Source organism: Cyanistes caeruleus, chromosome 13 (assembly GCF_971803275.1).
Source record: "Cyanistes caeruleus chromosome 13, bCyaCae1.hap1.1, whole genome shotgun sequence".
Lineage (NCBI taxonomy): Eukaryota > Metazoa > Chordata > Aves > Passeriformes > Paridae > Cyanistes > Cyanistes caeruleus.
The window spans coordinates 20,108,633-20,120,720 of record NC_141713.1 but is presented as its reverse complement, the minus strand read 5'-3'; the positions used below and the strand labels follow the sequence as shown (position 1 = coordinate 20,120,720).

At 46.8% G+C, this 12,088-nt stretch overlaps 1 protein-coding gene across 3 annotated transcripts in view; it reads right to left on the bottom strand.

The window, feature by feature from the left end:
- ALPK3 (alpha kinase 3) overlaps positions 1–12,088 on the bottom strand; it is a 38,441-nt gene that overhangs the window by 14,567 nt on the left and 11,786 nt on the right. For 2 of the 3 annotated variants that reach the window (XR_015275663.1, XM_086848561.1), the window contains exons 2-3: positions 8,481–8,519; positions 5,170–5,291 (exon numbers count right to left, since the gene is read on the bottom strand). Coding sequence is in view for 2 of the 3 variants with exons in the window: in XM_086848561.1 (XP_086704687.1) it covers positions 5,170–5,291; positions 8,481–8,519 (161 nt within the window). In the remaining variant the exon portion in view is untranslated. The remainder of the gene's footprint in view (positions 1–5,169; positions 5,292–8,480; positions 8,520–12,088) is intronic. The other variant, XM_086848562.1, reaches the window with a different exon arrangement.

Sequence of the window (12,088 nt, the reverse complement as noted above, 5' to 3'; positions counted from 1 at the left end):
CTCAGCAGCTTTTCTTTCCTGTTCTCTGAGAAGCATCCACCTCCACAGCCCAGACACCTCACAGACTGGATTTTCCTCTATTCTTCCACCCTTTCTAAGGTCTCTTACTCTGCACTGCCCCAGCATCCTCCCTCTCTGTACATCTCCCACATGCTTTGCTGCCTCAATCCCCTCCTACTGTTGCCATCAGCAGCTTTGGCTTTCTGTGTTCTGTAGTGCCTTGTTCTTCCCTCTTCCATGGGAAGCCAAGCCATGACTTCCTCCCAAAACCTTTCCTGCAAGGCTCTCTGGCCTCCCCTTCTGCCCCACTCTTGTCACGACCCGTTCCTTGCTGCTGCTCTGACCCCAAAAACCAGTTTCTAGAGACATGCAAAGCCTTCAGGTACTTGTGACTGAAGAAAATGAGCCGGGAACTGGCAAAAGCCATGAAAGCATTCCAGTGATGGAATCATCAGGGATTGATGCTGCTGCTTGCATTTTTCATAAAATATTAACTATTGGCAGCAGGAGCCTGGGCTGAACAAGCCTGCGGTGAATTCTTCCTGCTCTAGAGATGATGAACAAAACTATTTCCCTTCGCAAGCTCACACTGTGCCCTGAGCAATCCAACCCTTCCCAAGGGCTGTTCTGCAAGCAAGACCTTCAGAAGGCCCCCATGGTCCACCTTGCAGGGAGCTGGCAGGTATATTTTCCTGACATGCTAAGAAACAGAAATCACAGCCCTTCATTCTGGGAACTTCTAGTGGATAGTTTCCGAGAAGCCCTGTGATGCCCTGTCCCCATCCCATCTAGTCCCCCCGCCCAACCCCATGGCCTCCACAGCTGATTTCCATTCCCAGCTGACATCTGCCAGAAAGAGCTGCAATTTCCATAGCTATGCAGTGTCTCAAGGAAGGGCTTTTCCTCCTGCTAAGCCTAAACTCCCTATGACCTGCAGCATCCGTGTCCTTGAGGCTGCCTGCTCCCTGTGAGGAGCAGTGGCCGTGCTAGCCCAGTGCCAGGACCAGCCCACACTGCACGCTCTAGCCTGCAGCCAAGGAGAGCTGCAGGCAAGTGCTGGCTGCAAGTCTGCAGGCAGGTGGATGCTGAAAGGCTTCCTACCTCCCACACAGGTACAGCAGCCCCAGCCACCTGTCCAAATACCATCCATCCCTTCCAAGGGGCTGTAATCAGAGCCAAGCAGGGGATGGAAAGATGCCTGTCTCAGATGCCTGACATGAGTCTCTCTGGCATGGGGAGGGGAGCTGCTGCTGATATCCATCTTCGGGCTGCTGAGTAAATAAATTTCTCCACTCCAGGGTGGGGGGGGGAAGGGAGTCAGGCATCACTCCCAGCATGGCACATCCCCTGCAGGCACACCATCCGTAGCTTGTCCAGTGGGATGAAGTGGAACTGAAGGTTCTATTCATGGGCATTGCCATGCTGCAGGCACCAGATGCACCCCCTTAACAGAAGACACCCTGAGCAGCCACTCATAGATCTGTACTCATCCTTCGAAGACCTGCCTCTGCTGCAGCCCCCGTGCAGCGGGTGCTGAGAGGGATTTGCCAGCAGCTGGGCCCCAGCAGCCCCCAGCCAGAGCCCCACAGCTGCAGACAGAGTGCAGCTGGGCGCTGCTGGGAAGAGGGCAGGCATCCGTTCCACATCTTCAGGATGTGTGTCTTCCAGCAGCGTTGCTGCAGCGTGATGGCCAGCCACCACAGGATCCTGGAGCCTTTTCAGAGCAAGGATTTTTTTTTCATGGAGATTTCCAGGTTTAGATCAAACGTTCTTTTTCTGAAAACTGTCAAAATCTGAGAAGTCTTCAAAGCTTGGTGACTGTAACCAAAATAGTTCTTAAAATATCTATCCAAAATGGTTCTGAATATATCTATCCAAAATCACCCAGAGAAACTCTGTTTCAAGTAGCTTTCTTCTTTTTTTTATTTTTTGGGAGCAGGGAAGGAGGGGGAGTTAGTCTTCTGAAACTTGGAAAGGTGCTAAGAGTTTAGAACCACTAAACAATATCCACAGTTTCTGCTCTACAAAGCTACATGGAGTAGGGGTTTCAACAGTCTTGGGAATACAATTCGTGGTAAGATGTTACCCTTCCTGGCTTCATGGATTTAAACCCCTCCAGCATGCAAGGACAGGGAACCTTCCAGCAATGCTGATAGGAAGGACAGATACTAAGAGCAGTAACTCCCCATGCCACTGTGAGCAGTGCTCATTCACCATCTTTCCCTTGTCCTCCGCCCCAAAGCCAAACCTCATCTCCTAGCAGCCTGCTCTCTGCTCCTTTAGTCACTATCCCATCCCCAAGCCCTCTCACAGCCCCAGCATGTCTCCAGACATTCTTCATCCAAGCATTTCAGTCTCATCCTTCAAACACTTCCCTCAGAGGGTCACCACAAATGCAGCAAGCGGAACTCCTGTAACCTGATTAAAAACCGCATCCACTAAGCACGTGACTTGTCTACTCACCATACCCCAACTCTCTTCCCCAAGCCATGGGAAGAGCCCTTTACCTCTGTACTCTGTAGTAAAACCATGGAGGCAGTGATGGGATCAAGCTCCTGAGATGATGATTTGTGAAGCCAGATCAGAGGGGTTGAACCTGGCTAAGGAGGGTTGAAACGACACTGCAGAGGCAGCTGGTGCTGACATACAATGGTCTTGGCTGGATCCAGCCATCACCTGTCCTGGCTGGACTCATTCCCTAACAAGCAGAAAGAGACCTAAGGCTCTTCATCCAGCTCCCCCCCATTCCATCAGCTAACATCTCTCCTTCCCAGACAATGCTACACAGAAGCAACTAAAAAGCTGAAAAATCCTCATGGCAGCACCTTGCTGAAGGGCCCAGAGAGAAGCCCAATATCCACTCACTGCAAATAGCTGTGATGACCCTTGAGGCCCTGAAGTCCAGACAGACCCACCAAGGAAAGCACTTGGTGCAGAGATATAGGGTGAAGCTACACAGTAAATGGAAATGTTCTTGCTTCCTTTTTCACATCTCTTAGAGAACAAAGGATGAAACTAATTTTATCTGAAAAAAGAAAACATCTCATAACTGCTGCAGGATTTGACCCAAAAAAATCAAATCAAACATAGCAGGGACACCAGTAGCAGGCTGAACTAGGTATCAGGAGGAAAGGAAGGTTTGTGCCTCCACACACAGGAATCTGCCTCTGCCTGACCTGCTTTTTCCCTGCCTGCACCACTCACCACATTCTGGAGACTGGTTCTTCAAACACTCACATCTTTCTGTGTCCCTAGGACATGTCCAGCAAGTCCCAGTCCAAGTATTCATAGACATGGGACTAGCCTGTAATTCTCATTATTGGTCAAGAAGCAGCAAAAAAACTCCAACAAACCAGTAAGATGCTACTGTAGGTCACGTATCCATATTTGTGGCTTGACCGTCAAAACAGGAGCAGGTGACTGTCTGCCCTTTGCCTCCATCAGTGTCCCTGGACTCCAGCCACAGTGCTGGAACTGACCTGGTTCCATTCTGGTCACTGGCCAGGGAAGTCACTGCCATTTCCTTGCTCCCAGCAAGGCCTCCCTCTTGAATGCCCTGGCAGGACAAGATACCTGAACTACCAACTAGACTCTGCAGTCAGAGTATGCTTTCCACCTCCGGCCCCCCTCTCCCAAACAGATCCCGAGCTCCTAAAGCAGTCTACAGGACCACATACAGGAGAAGCCCGTCTGGCAAACGTGGTCCAAGGATGATTTTAAAAACATTTCCATGAAAATTTCCAAGTGCATAGAGACATTGACCAACCTAGCTTACCAAGCATAAAACTATCATGACATGCTGAAAGAGACTCATTGACAATTTCTTTCACTTGAGTAGGAAATGAAGCCAGTACCAGGTCAAGTTTTCTGCCTGGTGCAACACACCAGGAAGAGACGGAATTTGTTAGAAGGAACCACCAACCTCAAAGGTACAGCTGGTAGAAGATTTAAGCCAGTGAGAGAAGCCATGACTTTTACTCTGGATTTCCCAACATACTTAAACATTTTCTCTCCTCTGACACTTGCAGAATGGCACGTTCCATGGTACTGCACAATATGTCAAGCTTTTGCTTTCAGAACACTGAAACTGGGAAGAGCCCTTCTAATGACTCCCCAAATAAAGTGGTTTGGAGGCCCCTCCTAACAGCCCCCTTTGGCTCTAGACGCAGCAAGAAGGCATCTGCTGAAGTTAAGCCCCAATAAAATCAATACATCAGTTGTATCCCTGCAAGTTCAGAAGGTCAGCCTTCAGAACAAGGGAATACATAACAGAAAAGCCAAGAATTCATAGCTGGCAGTTCTCAGAAGAACTGAGACTGTGCTTCCTTATTTCCAGCCTGTTTCTAACAGCAAACCAGATTTACTTAGGAAAGCTTTGGACCTTGTGCCTAAGAGGCTCACTGGAGAGAGTCTCCTCCCCGCAAAACGTACCAATTTGTTTCATGGCTCTCACAGAGCAATCTCTTGGAGTAATTAAAATTAGTGAGGTCAGGAAGGACCATGGAGTTGTTAACAATTACACCAAGAGAAGAGACTTTTATATTTATATTTAAAGAACAAAAATCTCATCAGCAAATGAATAACTTGCCTGTACACCAACAGGCTGTCATGCCATAATGCCTCAGCACCAGCCCTCTTTTTTGGCTCTGGCCTCTCCCTCCTCCTCCTCCTCTTCTTGACTTAACCCCTTCCTGCCCAATGGGAAATTTTACCTCACTGGACAATGACCAGCTTTTATTTCAGATGTCAACAGACACAGAAGTTTATCACTGATACAAATGCAGTTGTGCTCTAACCATCTATAGCCAGCAGTGTTGGTTCCAGCACAACAGCCTTAGTCTTCAAAATTGCACATTCCTGAGTTATGGAGTACAGGATTAGAGAAGCAGAGATTAGGACAATAAAATGTAGCTGGTCCAAGCAGTAACCAGCATATCCCATTTTCTGGTCTTATTTGCCTTGTTTGAGATGTTAGCTTATGCCTTTGCCTCTTTACACTCTCAGGTGTTTCCCACCTCCCCTAAATTGAAGCTGAAATTACCATGCAATTGCTGAACCTCTGCTTGGCATTCTGACAACAGTGGGCTTGTTATCACTTGCTGCAGAGTTTAACTGGCACAATTCCAGCAGGTGAGGCAGGGCCAGGTTATTCACTGAAGACACTGTTACCTGTCACTATGCACGTGAATTTAGCATCAGAGTCCTCGGACACAGCACGGGATTTGATAGTGGTTTCAAATAGTGGCTGTGTTTCCTCCGTCAGCTGAGAAATGATTGCGCAGAAGGTGCTCCTGGAAGATTCAAGAAGCATTTCTTAGAGATAAAAGCACCAGAAAAATCAAAGGGTCCACCTTGTGTCTTACCTCAGCAGCCTGTGTCCTTGTTACCCATGCCCTCTTCCCTCCCATCATCCCTACACTTGCTCACAAGTCCAGTTCAGTGTCAGGGCATTTGATTGATTTCTCTCTCCTAAGATGACTGTCAATTTACAGTGACATTTGGGAGCCATTCCATTTGTCTTAGCCGTTATGGCTATTGGGGCAATGAATGTTGACCCACTGGATGAATGAGGACCCATTTTAGCTCTTGATTATAATAAAACATTTCTCTGGCCAGCCAGCAAGCTTAGAGCGCCGCCTAACAAAGTCAATTCCCAGTTCTGAACCATTAATGTTTCTAAAGTTATTCTGTTCACTGAGATTTACTTTTAATTGTGAAGAATTTCTGTCATTTCAGGCCAAGTGTGAATTGAACATGTCTCCTGAACACAGCAGCCCTCTTAGAATGAAGATAAGCTGCCAGTTGTGGGACAGCTTACTGAAGAAGACTTGAGTCTGGCTAGCAGCTTTCTGAAGCCAGGAAATTAGCTGGGAAGGAATTCCCTGTTTAACCCCTTACTGTTGCAGGTAGGCACCCACACTTCCTGCTCCAGTTCAGGCTCTAACCTCGATGTTTGTGCTGGGACTCTGAAATAGCCAGAACAATCCTAACAGTGCAATCTATAATGCTCAAAAGCAGACCATGGATTCTCCAGGTACTTCAGCACTGTTCAACGAGTGCAATAAATCACCATATTCATCCAGCACTGCCAACCCTGCTGCGAGATCACTGAGAGAGGTCCCAGAAAATCTGAGCTTTCTTAAATAAAGGGAAATTATTTAATTCCAAATCGGGTTTTAATTCAGATAATGCTGAGGCTCTTGGAAGGGAAGAGCTTCTGATTTCATTTTTCCGTCTGCAAATAAAACTCTACACATTTATTATAGGAGAGGGGACCCCAAGGTCTCAAGTGAAAAGACATTGGGAGAAACAGCTAATACTGCATGAGAACCGGTAGTTGACAGCTCTATTTATATCATTTTCAGCAGTGAAAGACATTCCTTAAACAACTGATCAGCTTCCAGAAAAATGCAAGGGGTGGAACAAATGCCCAAACCACTCGTGACACAGCTTCACCATTTGCAGAAGGATTCAGAGTGTGTGGTGAGGGCTCCATGAGGAGGACCCCAGCCTCACAAGCAGCCCCACCTCACAGGCAGGATGCTGGTGCTGGTGCTGGTGCCACTAGTGCTCTACCTGCTAAGGAAGCAAGCTGGTTCAGGGCAAACCAAAAAACCCCACATTTACATGACCCAGCAAGGACAGGTGCACTGACAGGGACTAAGCACATATGGTTGGAGGTATCAGGAGAGCTACAGCCACAGCAACTGCCTGTTTCATCCACTCTGAAAACTTACCTGGAGGCTGCAGTGTCATTACTTTCCCTCTGCCTTCCTGCTAGAATGGGTTAGTAAGAGATGCAGGGAGATGAATCCCTGAGTAACAACCCACAGGGATGCAGCAGGAACCTCACCCAGCTCCCAGGTACCCTGTGTTGGATGAGGGTCAGGATAGGATGATGCAAACCTGATTCACCTACTGAATGAGGTTTATAAGCATGGTCACTTTCTAAACATGTGTGGGATGGGATAAAAATAACAGATTCCACAGCTCAGACTCTTTTCTGTGGAAATCAATGGTTAATAGGACACTGGCCCTGGCAAGCAACTCTTCACTCAGCTGTGGGGCCAGGAAAGGGCTGTGGGAGTTAAAAGCCATTTCAAACCAGAGCAACCTTTCCAAATTCCAATCCCAGGGAAAAAATGCCCATTTCCACAGAGCAAGGCAGACAATCCAGTACAAGGCAGTTACTGGTAGGGTTTTGATAATCCCTTCAATACAGATCCCCCACCCCATACCAGTAAATGCCTTTCAGATCCATATAAAGGAATTTCCCAAGCAACAACCAACATTTCATACCCCAGCAGGAGAGCAACCGGATCAGCATCTTATCATCAAGTGATGCACACACACATAATGGATCTTGGGACCCAGTTTAGTCCCAGCACCGTGGCACCGGCACCAGCAGGCAGCACCAGGAATAAGTCTGGTCCACTCAGTGCAAATCCCACAACAAGGTGAAACACATACAGCAAAGGCTACTGAATGGCTTTGGAAAGCAGCTGCAGTCGGAAGCTGGGGGCTCCACAGGCTTGGCAGATGAATCAGAAACTTGCCCAATGACAATTGGCAGGAAGCCTGGAAGGTCTATTGAGTCTTTCAAAGAAACCATTGTGTTGGTCACAGCAGGATTTGAAGGCTCTGGCACTGTGGGGCTCTCAGCTGACTCACTCCAGCTGCAAGGAGGCTTGTCCAATTCAAATTGCTTTCTAAACCAGTAATTCAGAGTATTCGAGGAACTGGACACAAAACACTAACCACTTTTTATTTGGGCCCTCCTGAAGCTGCATCTTTGGGGCAGAAAAAGCCCTGGAGCCTAGAAGAGACCTCTGGCAATTCAGTAGCCTTTTCAATTAAAGAGGGATTTCCATACAAAAGCCTGCTGGAAAAGGAGATTTCAGGAGTATGTTCCTCTTGTCATGATTTTCTGACTTTTCGGTTAGAAATCCCAGATTTATAGAAGTGTTCTGGAGAGGCCTTTCCCTCCACAGTACCATTCTTCTACCTGCCACTCCAGTAAACCAGAAATGCCGACTGATTTCCAAATGTGTTCTTTTGCCAAAGGCAAAGTACAACTGTACAGGTGCATTTTGGGGCAGAGTCCAAGTGAATAAGGATCCTCACAACAATCGCAGGGGGAAGAAATTTTTTTCTCTGGATGTCTCAAGGCAGTCACATCTAATTTTTAATGTCTCTGTATGGAAGTCTCACTTTAATATAAAGAAGTAGCTGAACACCCATCCTTCGGCTAAGAAAGGAATATTTCTTGCTCCTTAATACAGGTATTATGATGAGCATTCACTTTTCTTCCTGCAGTTCAAGCAAGTATTAGGGATCAAATCATGCAGAATGAGGCTGTTAGATCACTTCAGGGCTCTCGACTGATTAATTAATTAGTACCAAAGCACTACACATTAATCACATGCAGACAGATTCAAGAAAATGTTTGGTCAGAGCAGTTTAATGCAATGTAGTTTTACCTTCCTAAATTGGAGGGAGAGAATCTGCTGCTTGATAAGCTAAGCAAAAAATGGCATAAAAAACATTAGAGAGAGAAGCACGGAAAGGAGCTGAAATAAACAAATTGTTACAGAGACATATTAATGATGAGTCATTTTGCAGAGGTCAGAGTTCCTATTAAAAGAAGGTACAGCTGCCTTAGGCTGCCTGCCAGGACAAGCAAGCCACATTGTCAATTGAAATCAAAGGCTGTAAAAATGAAATGGTCGTTAACCACAGGGAATCAATGTCAGGACATTTATACAAGTAGGTTTCCAAGAAGCAGCACCTTGAGCCTTCCATGCACCATCTGCAGCATTGTGCTTAAAGCAGGCAACTCCACCACAGGAGACGTCCGGTTAAACGCAGGCGGGAGTATGGACGAGACCAACCCAATTCTCTGCTGGCAAGCAGGTGGCCTGAGCTGCGTGCCCTCTGTGCTTCCAAGCACAGCTCCTGGGAGAAGCTGAAAACTCTGATCACATTGCTTTCCAGCTTGCCAATCAAATCACTAAAGTCTGGCAAAACATTAAAATAACATAACAGAAGTAGACTTTAGAAGAATCTACATGTTTCGTTTTCTCTGTGGGAGCATGTAGTAGCATTAACCAATTCAGGGAACAAAATCAAACACCAAGTCCTGCACAAGACATCTTGATGAGCTACTTACCAGTGGCCACCAGCTCTCCCAAAGGAGTGTCTTCAGGGACTCATGTCCTAGTCAAAGGGCCACATTGCCGGACTGTGGCAGCAGCCCCTTGCAGGCTGTAGGAAACAACCTCTGTGCCTGACCTGCAGCAGTCAGGAACAGTTCCTCAAGCCTTGAGCTCACTCACATGGCAATCAAAAGTCTAAAATTTTTAGACAGGGACAAGCTACTCAGCAGCATGCAAGCTCAGTGATTTAATTGCACTGAGGTACATGTTACACCTATGCAACAACCTCACCATATAGCCTTGGAAATGACCCCAGCGTGGGCATCCCCTCTGGGATGTACCAAGCCAGACTGCCACATCCCTACATGCAGAGAGATCAAACCTTCTCAGCCTCTGTTCTGAAGACCAGTGAACCACCAAACTCCAGTGCTCTAGGATGATGCTACAGAAGACAGCAGAAAGAATCACATGGAGGGCCACCTGAAAGTGCACCTCTTCAGGTCTCCTACCCAAATGGGTGAGTCCCAGTCATGTGGAAGCCAGCAGGACTCCAAGTCTTGCCCTAAAAATGACCACAGAGAGACTCTGAAAACTGCTCCTGCCAACTGTACATTCCACCTGTGGAGGCAGAACCTCCATGTGAACACTAAGGAAAAAAGTAGCTCAGCTTGAAGTCCTGACACTTCACACAAATAATTGCATATTTTCTTTGAGAAGAAAAACCTGAAGGGCTCACTGACTCTTCTTCACGGAGAGCAAAGACAGCAGAAGTTTTGGACTGCTGCTCAGGAGCAGCTTTAACCCAACAAACATGGGTGGCACTAGGCCTTTTGGCAACAGCTTCACCCTCTCCACCCCCAGCCACAGAATTCTGCTCCATTCCCAGTGCCAATTGCTAGTCATGCAGCCAAAGGATGTGCAGGTTGGGAGTGATCCAGCTGGGAAAATCAAATGTTCACAGTAACAGACTGAGGATCACTCACTCACCTGATCCATCTTTCATCTGCTGTGCTGGTCCATGGGAGAAGCCAGACAGAGGAGCTGTGTCTTTCCTCCCCTTGCAACATCCGTGTGAGCTCCATGTCCTTTCTGGCAGTGCCAGGCACAGCTCTGTGTTATCTGCCTTACTGAGCAGCACCTCACTTTGTCCTCAACACTCACAGACACCCTCAGAGCGTCTAGAGCTCAAATCACACCTGGTGCTGCTCTCACCCTGTCCTGACCCCCTGGGGATCCAGGTTCCTCCTCCCACACTCCTCCCAAGCACATCCACCCCAAGTGATCCCAGGGGCAGCTGTATCCCTGTGCTCTAGGCTGCCCCCAGGCACCTCCATCTGTCTGGAAATGTAACTCGTGGGTTTAACTTGTCTCAAAACATTTTGCTTACCACTGCAAAGGAAAAGCATCTTTTTACCCTCCAGAAATAATAAAGACCTTCTTAAAGGGAAGTTCCCAAAATCCTTGCTAGCTAGAATGCTAGTGTAGGCAGTAGTGTGGTTTTAATCATGATTTCTTGCATAAAATAAACAGGGATGTATCTTGGCTTGGACATAAAGAAAATTGCAAGAGTCAGAACAAAGACTGCTTATGCCATGAACCCATTGTGCTCATGGATGTGATCAAACAGTAAGCACTGACACTGCTTTTTTTTTTTTTTTAATCCCCAGTATTAAGACAACATGGGCTTTATTCACTGCACATCCTGAGACAGTGCTGAACACTGAACTGAGGATCTCTTGAGGGTCTCTTGATATTATCAGAAGAAAAAGGCCATCATGTATTAATTGAAGTTTAACCTCAATATGCTAAATTTGCTTTTCAGACTAGAGATTTAAACCCTAGAGAGCAATGATCAAATTGTGGATCCTGCATCCAGCACAGCCCTGCACGCAGGCAGCTGGTGCTTCATTTCAATTATGTTCCAGAATTTCCATGTAGAGCTGTGACAGCACAGCTACATCAGAACTCAATCTACCCTGCTGGAAACATGGGGCTCCTGAGCAGGACACTAGATGCTTCAGTGTGCTTGCTCTGATCCTCTCTGGGACTGGGTTGTCTGTGCTCCACAGGGACTTAGTGGCAACACACAACACAAGGCTCTGGTAATGAGATGCAGCATCAGCAGTGGACGTGTCTCCCCTGAGCAAGCTCAGGGCCATTACATTTACTGGATAAAGGCAAATGCTTATGTTATCCTGAGGAACACATCGAAAGTAGTGAATCAAGGCCTCAAGTATAACCTCTCCTATTGGAGAAGTGGACTTCAGAAAGGTCTGCTCCAGGCATGTCCAGCACCACTGGGATGAAGTCTCCTCAGGCACCTCCTATTGATGAAGAGAAGCTCAGCTTTTTATCAGCTAGTTCTGAAAATACAGAACTGTTCTTAAGCACTGGACCATAGCATTAGACCTGTCCAACACATCCCTTCTACCAGTCTCAATTCTTTGTTAAACTTCATTTTATCATATGCTTCCAAACTCCTTTGGCCATTTATCATCCTCTTAAAGGCTTTAGTACTTCAACTACTCATGATTTTCTTTGTAAGTGAAGAGAGCCTTCCTCATTTTTCACGCACTTGCCAAATTTCAGTGTTGCAAGGGCAGGAGGCAGAACTGTCAACACCACTAATTTTTTTTAACCACTCAGGTTGATGGTCTGTGCTGGCATCCACTGGCACTAAAAAGTTAACTGCTTGGAAAACATAGATTTTCAGTCTGGCACCTTTTTTAACCCTCTCATGCAATCATCCATGAAATTACTCTCTTTCAGTATTTCTTATCACTGAGATAAAGAAATCTCTTTCCGGTTCATTTCTCACATGGAAGTGAACAAGAGCTCAGGACACCCTGAGATAGGCTTGACAGTGGCTCCATCCTCATATGGACAAGCATCTGAACTCAAGCTGCTTGAGCTGCAGCAGTGATCAGTATTTT